At 36.5% G+C, this 10,528-nt stretch overlaps 1 protein-coding gene across 2 annotated transcripts in view; it reads left to right on the top strand.

Moving 5' to 3' along the window:
- Nucleotides 1–1,192: 1,192 nt before the first annotated feature.
- Nucleotides 1,193–10,528, top strand: part of LOC124645123 (homeobox protein caupolican) — a 45,755-nt gene continuing 36,419 nt past the window's right edge. Inside the window, exon 1 of one of the 2 annotated variants that reach the window (XM_047184872.1) lies at nucleotides 1,193–2,377. In XM_047184872.1, coding sequence (XP_047040828.1) covers nucleotides 2,336–2,377 — 42 coding nt within the window. In that variant the 5' untranslated portion in view covers nucleotides 1,193–2,335. The remainder of the gene's footprint in view (nucleotides 2,378–10,528) is intronic. The other variant, XM_047184873.1, reaches the window with a different exon arrangement.

The following is a 10,528-nucleotide window of genomic DNA, read 5'->3' as shown; positions in this document are numbered from 1 at the left end:
CACAGATAACTGTCAAACATCTGAGTTGATATGTTAACATGCAAATAAAATGTAGAGCTCTACAATGTTTTTGAGTGAACATCTTATTACGCTACATACTACTTAAATTGTTACTCAAAAAAGTTGCGGTAACATAAGAGCTAAAAGCTCTACTACTTACGCAAAATAAAATATTGTCTATATATTGTACCAATTCTGAGAATGGGACATAGGGTGACCTGTAAGAACCCATTATTTTGAGAATAAAGTAAATCTTTTGCAGTTACCTACTTATTTTAAGAGAGAAACATGAAACATGTCTGCTAAAAATACACTGATACTAGAGTCACAGCACTAGTGCTGTAGTTGAAAAAAACATATTTTACGAGAATAAGTGTGATATCGTCTACATAAATGTTACTATTGCTTAAAAATCACGTGCAGGCAGGTAACGATCTTGACTTTGAATCAACTACTTATTCTATTTTAGCGACTCTTCCTGGCCACTGGGCTTGATGTGCAATATCAGAAGTCACAGTAAAAAAATGATGGGTGGGGTACTTTTAAAAACAGAATAACTTATGTTTTCAGTACAAAAGTAATTAAAGCCTAATCTACAATTACATAAATTGAATGGTAGAGACTTAAATCGCTCGCCATTTGTATAGTAAGTGGAACAGTAGTTAACAAACGGTATGGAAGTGTCGATGTATAAGAACATTGCGGTGTCAGTGAGCCGGTGTAATGAGTCAAAGGATTAAGGTCATGGTTTAGTGCCGGCGCCGCGGAGCGAGAGCGGAGCGTGGCGTGCAGCGGCGGCAACAGCGCCGCGATGAGTGACTTCGGCTCGGCGTCGCGCGCCGCTCGACCCAATTGGTCGCTCGCCGGTACCCGCCCAGAGGAGGGGGCAACGCACACAATCTCACACTCACCTAAGATAATTTATTTTATGTTATACCGTTTGAATATTTTATATCTGTGTGAGTTTTTTCGGTCGGTATGCGTTCACTGTGAAATATTCGCGCGATAAGAAAGAAGAGGGGAACAGATCGATCGGGGACGTTGCGCTTTTTATTTCGATACATGGTGTGTATTGTCATAGTTTAATTGTAGATTATTATCTCCCATGACCGGCTCACATGGTCACTACTTAGAATCGATAAGGTACGACACCTAGTTACTGCAATTTTTGAAAGTAGAAACATCATAGCTACCTAATTAATGGGTAGAGCCGATAATGCACTCACTTGATATGTTCATCACTTTATTTAAATTGAAGTTAAATATTACTGCACGTTCGTTGTCTAGTCAGTAAAAATAGTTTGTTTACCATCAGAAATGTTGATATTAAACTCTATATGTGCTGGAGATAAAACTCCTAATAAGTCGGTACGCAATACAGACATAAGTGAAACACATTCAAAAGACCGTTTAATTCAGTCACCGTTAACATGTTTCCACCGCTAAAGCGACCCCCGTAATATAAGCTATCGAGTACACAACAGGCCACAACCGTCGACTTACAGACAGGCTCGTATAGCTACCCGAGTACGTTTCACATGGAAGGAAAATAAAAATTACAAATGTCGTGGTTACCTTTAATCAAATGCAAAGCTATCATTAAGTCGACGCTTCGGCAAACTCGCTCGTCGTGCGCATCGTCACTGTTAATTATAACAATATATATGTATAAAATAAAATAAAAGAGACCGCTTCGTACCAATACTAACATAAAAAATACGAGAAAAGAAAGAGAAGCTTTAAAAAAGAAAGGAGTGCATCTACCCCCACCTCCGGTGGCCCCCACCGCGTCGGGCCGCCCCTGCGGCGGGCGCCACCCACCGCACCGCAAAAATCGAGAGCGTCGACGGCGCGCGGGGTCAAACGGCGACGCGAGCGTGAAAAGAAGGAGCGGTGTGCGAGCATCACGCACACAGAGGCGAGTGTGCGTGTGCGCGCCGAGAGGGACGGTCGACGAGAGAGCGGGACGGCGGCGCCAATTACTATCACCTGGCGGGCAGCTACCGCATTACCCACTGCCGCCGCGCGCGCGACCACGCGCCCGCTGCACCACGCGGCTCGCTCCGCTCCTGTGACGCTCCGCTGTATCCCGACTCTGCCCGCAATCGATACTCGCGGACTCGCGGCTACCCACTGTGCACCGTCGCGAGTGCATCCCGTGCTACGCTCGCCGACTCTCGCTCATCTCGGGGATGCACCGCTACTGCTTCAGCCCGCGTCCTGAATAGTGCCAACGCGCGACAAACACAACTGTGAAGTGTGTGCGGACAGTGACACAGACATTAAACTTAACGTGATCATTTTACAAGTTTCCTGGCGAGTTACCCAGTACGAGATGACGTCCCAGTTTGCCTTCAGAGGATCTCCCCCCAATCAGGTAACTTATCCATCAATGCTAAACTTTTTTTTGTTTTGTAATAACTATTAAATCATCAAAATAAATTGCAGTGCGATGTCAGTTGATTTTACAAATTTAAATGATTGAATGTACTGTACTACTATGCTTTTAACAATGCATAAGTAAAGTGATATGTTCATGTGGTCATAGTTAACAAATATAATTATTACTGTTTTTGTTTATGTCAAAAAAAATATATTTGAACTCAACCTGAAAGTCATAAATCATGAAATAATAAGTGGCATAATTAAAATGATACATTATGTCAAACTTTGTTAAAACAATGATACACGGAAAATATAAATAAGGATCTACTTAATGAAAATACAGTTAAAAAAACTTATATGTATAAATAATACAGTATTATTAACAATTGTCAATAAAAAAATACTTTCCGTATTTATACTAACATAGATAAATGCTCGTAACTTTCAGCGCTTTCAGTTAACATGGTACAATAAAATTTTAACTCTCGGTATCGTAACAAAACAATCGGAAACTAAGGCATTCGATTTAGTCCAACCATACTCAATACATAATGTCATGCATTGTGTTCAAAATTGTTTTGATTTGTTATAATAATTATACTCGAATGTAGCATCATTACCTTCTTTTCAAATCTACAAATTTTACAAATCAAAGAGCCTATCTATCGGTAAATATTATTTTTGTATAAATAATTTAATGACATACAAACTCTGCTAGTAATGTTTTATATTTAAGTATAATTTACACAGTAAGGATATACGATATACTTACACTTACTCAAGTAACATTTTAGTGCTTTAGTATATTTTGCCGACGCAATCATTTTAATCCGAACTGTCGTTTTAAGGTACACATAACAATTTTATCAAGCTCACAATAATAATAAATTGGTGTTATTTAATGATATTTTACTATTCTTTGTAACATATCAAAACATTATGTATCTAACAACCCCTCATATTTTCTGAAAAGTATTTATATTCTAAATAAATGTAAAAACATCTGCACGATCAAATTCCTCTTAAACTTAAACTAACCACGAATTAAAAGTTCTCCTGAACCTAGGACTAACAAAGAAAACACGCTTCATTCGTAAAAAAAAAATATCCGTCTATTTAATTTTAGTTACGATAATCACTGAATTGGTATTAATATGAGTGACTCCATGTAGTAACGCTATACTAACACTTCACAAGAAATACAAGCTGTAATAAAAAAGCATTTTTATAACCTTTATCATTGATTAGGTTTTAAAAACTCTTATTAGATACCTACCTTAGGCATTACATAATTTATTTTGTTATTCTAGTACTATATAGACTAACCACCAACACATTATATTACCAAAACTGCAAACTAAACAAGGAAAGTAGGTAGCTGAAAACACCTGCGTATTAAAGCTGTATTTTTTGGTTGTAAAATAGGTTATATACAATAACACTCATATTGTATTACCTAACATAGGTACCTTAGTATATATACAAAGTTGTCGTAAGTACATATCGACAGAAATAGAAGAAATACACAAATCTTAGAATCAGCTCTATCTTGTCGAGGAAACAATTATCTATAAACTTTAAAAACAGATAAACCAGACGGAACGAGTTTTTATGTAAATCTAAGTGTAAAATCAGGCCTAAACGCTCTTTGTTTCTCAAAACTTGTAACGTTACCATGGCTCACGTTTACATAAGAGATTGGAATTGTTTTTTTAAAACAAGTAACTATACATTTATTGCCAATTATTATGCCAATGGTCCATTATGAGAGACGTATTCGCTTGTTTTTTTACGAGACGACTTTTGAACCTTTAGAGACAAACTTGGTACGTTTAATCCCATATAATTTAAGTTGTGACTATCGATTTAATAAACATATAAAATATTTTTATTGTATAAATAAAATACAAATATAATACAGTAGGTATACAAAAATATAATAAATATTTAAAAGTATAATACAATAAATAATATGTATTAACGAATCCAATAAAATCTCATAAATAAGTGCATTATTCAAATTAAAATACTATCTTTCAAGTGGTTGTGATTCAATAATCAATTATTGGATTTCATGTCACCCTTATTTGTTATGCGATAACAGTTTATTAAATTTCGCATTCGTATTAATATCGTTCAATTTTATCTAGTAATACAGTTAGTTTTGCGATCCATAATTAAAATGGTGAAGTCTACGTACGCAAACGAAAGTTATTAAATATAATATGGAATGGTTCGGTCAGTGGCCGACTGCGTGCCGTATGCGATCTAATTTCGCTATCTCTCAGATAAGAGGGAGACACTCCCTCGCACAGAGAGGATTATCCTCATTATTTCCCAGTTTTGATATGTTAGTTCCATTGACGACCCGACGTCTTCTCACACTCTCAACGCTCAATACTTGACTCAATCCAGTTCCAGTTGCACTTATGATTCCCTATTTTCATTTCATAATATGAGACCGTCATAAATTCTGCCTTTAAATAAGCTTACTTAATAAGATTTCGAATTCTTTTCTTTAATAGCAATATGGTTCCATTGCTTTCATGGTACGTTTTTATTTAAATAGCAATTAAGTTCAAGAATGGGCTGTAAACGTTTATACTGCGTTGTATCGTACGTTTTAAGACCCCAGACTCGCTAAATCTTGGATAGCATCATTTTACTTTTACTATGGTTACACGCTTAGATAGACTTGTTGTTAGTAGAAATCATAATAATTATTAGATTAAAAGATCCTGTTCAATTGCACTGAAAATCAATTCTTTGGTTTGCCTTCTCTTCTCAAAGTGAGAAAAAGTTTCAGGTAGAGATTTAAAAATCAAAATAGCGTAATGGATTAATATATCTTAAAAAAAAAACATTTATAAATATTAAGTTACTAACGTTATTATCACGAAAACATGCAATAATTCTCATTAAGAAAATAAGGGGTGCTTTTAGTCTCCATAATACACAGGCTTAATTTAATTTAACCCATGCACTCAAACAAAATTGATGATACATAGGTACTACTATGGTAAGATAGATGTCAGTGTATTATGAAGTTGCGGTAAGATTAACGTAAGCATATTGTTAGACTATCTGCTCGTGTACGCGTACCACTACTACATTTTCATTTCAGGAACGCGCTGGAACAAAAGGCGACAAAGTTGTTTTTATTTAGGTCGTACGAGTCTCGCCAAGCTTGCATTCCAAGTGTCGAGTTCCAGATTAATATTTGGTGTACGCGTTACGTCCGACTTTGCCACCATGTCCTAGGGGGAATATGTTTTATTAAAGACGCACAATAGAGGGTAAAGGTACTCCAAGCTCTAAATAAAAGTGTATTTACATAAAACAGTCATTTGGGATTGGAATAATTTTGCTATTGTTTTTACTTATTGTGCATTATTCGATAATGGCAATTATGATGTGAAGGCGAGAAGGTTGACTCCCCGCGGTAGTCGAAGGAGTGCAGGTGAGGCGAGGCGCGCAGGCGTTGGCGAGTTCACCTATGGGTGTCTACTTCGTTGGCTTATGGCCACATATCGGCGAACACGCATGCACGACCTCGGGACACGTAAACCAAAGAACAAAACCAACACCATTCATTTAACTTCATAATGAGCCATGAACAATCTTCGTCATTTTTGCAGTTTGCATTCGACCGCTTACTGACCCCTTTTTGTTCAGAATCGTAATTTGACGTTTGGTACCCGTTTCGACTTTAATAATGCGTACCTAATAAAAGGCCATGATTAAGTAAATGTTCGTCTCGTGAGCTATTGTTCTTGATAATGAGCCAATGTTTAATGATATGCAAGTGTGCTTTTTACATTTCTGTAATAGGATATCGTATCGATTTTGCTAATTAGGTTGTACCGAGATGTGAGTCAACCAATATGGTTACAAGCTTATATTTGTCTTCATTTATTAACTTTAAGTAAGCTTAAAGGCTGACTTAAATCACTGAAATAATGTTACACTTTGATTCATTCAATCTTGGACAACATTTTATCTAAAACCTCCCGAATATCCGGTGATGTATCGCAAATTTAAGTAATTAACAATTAATTTCAAAAACAAATCAGATTTGGAGCTCGTTAATATTATGTATGGTTAAAAAGGATATCTTTGCTATTTGTAGAGCCATTAGAAATTTATTATGTTTTTATTATTTCTTGCTTAAGATTTTGCTACTCCTTTTACCACATTACCTAATTAAACTTAAAAAAATGCGATACTTAAAATGAAGTTACCTGTTAACAACAAACTCCGAAATCTGACATATTATAAGGACAATATTTAGTAATTTTATCAAACCGAATCTAAAATTGTTCTGCAGTGAAGATGAAATAAAAATCTTTTTGTCGGACACCGTACGGCGTACCGTAAACCTGACACCTTACCTCACGACCCCGAAATCGGTGTAGAGCGATCCTGAGCGCGCACCCACTCGCCTCGCCCTAATCAGATAGGTGAATGAGACGTTCACTTCTCAGAAACTTTAATTAATTTCTCCGAAATGAAGGGAGTTCGCTGTTCACGCGGTTAGTAAATTTTGTAGTGTCTCGTTACGGCAGCGACGAATTGTGATAGTGATTCTCATACTAAAGCGCGGGCGCAACCGGATTTAGAGGCATGTGTGTGCGTGCGGCGTACGCTCGCCCAGAGACATACTCCATCCATTTTGAGAATATCAAGTCGAGTTAACATCCTTTGGAATATGAATCTTTCCCCTTTCGCTACAGAGTTTAATTCAGCCGTATAATCTAATAGTCAGTCGGATGGAACCCCAAGATATGTTACGACATTTTGATGGTAATAAAACTTTTTCGCGTTCAAACACGGCAATGAAAAGGCCGTGTTGGCGAGTTATGTTGCGATTAATAAGAAGATACAGTAATTCTTATGAATGACCGCATAATATTATAAAATTTGCTGCTATTTGAAGAAAAACATCGCAACTTATAGCACTTACGGCTGTTAATTTTCAGTCATTTACATTGTAATTTTTTTATCCAAATAATAGACTTTAATTAGGTATTTAATGGTCTTATAAGATATCATCATTATTGAGAGTAATAAGATTTAAAAGTTATAGTTTCCATGCCCATTTCTAAAACTAATTTTGACTTACAATTTTGAACTTATGTAGTAACATTGTTCATCTAGCGATGCAGTCTAATTGCCCATATTGGTAAGGATTGTTTCGTTGAACAACTGTCAAGATTTTGTCTTATAGGGACAACCTGAAGCTTTTAAGATTATAACTTACAAAAATTGCAGATAGAGAAATATTTTCCTCTAAGTGTTGAAATTCAATAGTAGTACTTATATTTATTTTATTTATTTATACCCTTTTTCAGGCAAATAGAGCTCATAGAAAATACAAATACACATACATTATAAATCATCAACAATACTTAGGTATAAAATGATACATAAAATTTAATACTATTTGTTTACACGATGAGACGGTGGCGGCGTCGTGTTGCGCTGTGTGGTGTCGCGTAGCCTCCCGCGGAACCGCTAGGATACGACACTTTTCGGCCAGAACTGTTCCTTAAACTACAAACGATTTGAAGTTATTATTGTGAGTCGACTCCAGCTTCATGACTCCAGCTGTTTCAATTGGTACTCCAGTACATCTTCAATGTTCATGGAGTGTGGTGAAGACATAAAATTGCGATGTAAAGCGGGGCGCAGAGGCATGCTCGGATGCGGCAATGCAGTTCCGAATTGATTTCGGTTAGATGACTCCTTCCTTTTATTCTGTCCACCTTGATAAAGCCATCTGCATCATCTACCCCTTTGCCTGATACCATTGTACCAAGTGCAGTCAACTGCAATGTGGATAAAAAAGCGTATTAGATATTTAGCACCAGTTACAATTTTATTATCTGCTAGTCAAGTTGACTGAAACTTGGCAAGAAACTTTTTGCAAACAATTAAGGGCAGCAAACTTCCTAGCAACATTCTTCAACTTCGGCGAAGTCATAATATCTTGAGCAATTGGCAAGCAAGATGAGGAAACTGAAATAGTCCTGATACATTTTGTTGCCTAAAAGATTTTGCCTGACATCTTGCCCAAAGAAGACCACCTTCATGGATCTGAATTGACTTCATCAGACCCTTTGAAACAATTTTCTTACGTCAATCCAAATTTGGACTCGATTCTCGTAAACCCATTAAGTAATTTAGCTCCTAGGAGTTATCTGGTTGCATCTTCATCAACACCCAGATTATGATAAAACTCTTAACTAGGAACTGGCAGTCACTAATTAAGGTGCATTTCCACAGTACGTACCTCGCTTACTATTTGAAATGTGTAATTATCGGCTGCCTGCTCTGCTAATAGAAGTACCGTTGACTATACCTACGTTTCCTCGATTTAATTATAATTTGGTTTGTGACGTACCTACAGGTAGCATCTCGTCAATGTGTAAATTTTTGGACTATATCACAATAAATTATTAAAACTTACATTAAAAAAATTGCTTTGATGATGTCCAGTGACAACCTAAAAATTGTGTTTTGATGAACTCCTAAGGTGATGCCAGTTTCTAATTTTGTATATTTACCTTATTTAAGGAAACGAGTAAAAAATAGAGTTTTAAAATAACCACAAGACAACTGTTATACACGAATAAACGAGCGTTGTGGCGCGTCGCGACCACAGATCTTTCGTTAGTGGTCCTAATCAGACGCGCCATAGAGAGTCGTGAAACTTTATTACCAACATTGTGAACTTAAAATACACATGTATGACAATTACTGGCGTTGTCTCACCCACGGGCGTGTGTGTGCGACGGATGAGGTGCTCACATATCGTTAGTTCACACCTCGTCGCCTCCCTGCCGTCCGCGTTCAAGAGACATCGTTACACTCGTGACACACAGCCGCTCCGATCCTCCAGCCGCTTGAATCGAGGCCAGATTGATTCTTACTATGGTTAACGACAACTTATTGTTTCATTCTACGAAATTTTATTTCACTTTAAATATATATTTTTTTTTACCTTTAAATGACAAAAGTTAATTGTATATAACAAGTACCCACGCCAGTTTAACAGATCATGCATACCTAAAAGTTTACTTCGTGCCATTATGGAAACGACAATGTATCTCACATTTCAGTTGACGCTTTCAAAATATCCTGTAAATAGAGCATCACAAGAACTTCACTTTCAAGTTTCTTGCTCGTACTGTAAATTGAATAAGTTTTCAAATTGGAAGGCATTGCTGTTTTAATAATGATAAACTATTAAAGCAGCAAGTATGGGTGTTAGGTACATCTGTTGTAATAGGTTGTACTGAAAATATGTCAACACAAGCCTATTCCCTATTTCTACAACATAGAATTAATTTAATACCTCCCTTTATGAATACACACATGATCCAATTTGTAAATAAACTACTGTCGCTCGCAGAGTAATTTTGTACAAGAGTTATTTTGGTAACACAGTTGTCGATTAGTGGGTAACAACAGGGAGTTTGCAATAAAGGCTCGACCGGGAACAGCACGGGATGTTTTGAATCGCCACCGCTTTAATGGCGTCTGTATTAACCGATAATTCAAATTTCCATACCCCTCTTCCAGTTCTAAATACAAGCTGACATAACACACTGCGTTCTCCGTGGATACGGCCAATATCAGAGCTATACGGAGCTCTTGTATTTTATGATGATAACAGGTTTCGTGAAGGTAATAGATTAAATGAGAGGCTTTCAAAAATGATTTACAAAATGATATATAGGTCTTCGATTATATGAATCAAATTATGTCCTTACCATCTTTACGTTTCATGGTTATAATTGCTTGCTTTAAAGAAAGTGTTAAATTCGTAATGTAGGTAGGTACTTAATAAATATAATGAGTTCTGTAATAAATATTCATTAAAATCCAAAATCTAGTTCAGTCGCTAAAATAAACCAACCGCTCCGTATGGATACTTTGCAACAAATAATTGTACAATATTCTGATTGCATCAATCTAATTTCAGCATTACAGTAACGTAGGAATGTTTGCGACCGCGTCACAGGGGTATTAAGCAGAATAATGGTCCGGTTATTAATAGACAAGTACCCGCGGCACTAGCACATGTTTATTCCGTAACAGGGGCCAATAAATCTCGCTGAACAATCTGAAACAACTTCAT

This window comes from Helicoverpa zea, chromosome 31 (genome assembly GCF_022581195.2).
Source record: "Helicoverpa zea isolate HzStark_Cry1AcR chromosome 31, ilHelZeax1.1, whole genome shotgun sequence".
NCBI classification, from domain to species: Eukaryota; Metazoa; Arthropoda; class Insecta; order Lepidoptera; family Noctuidae; genus Helicoverpa; species Helicoverpa zea.
Note: the sequence above shows the minus strand (reverse complement) of the source record. Positions and strands in the feature narration are given on the sequence as shown.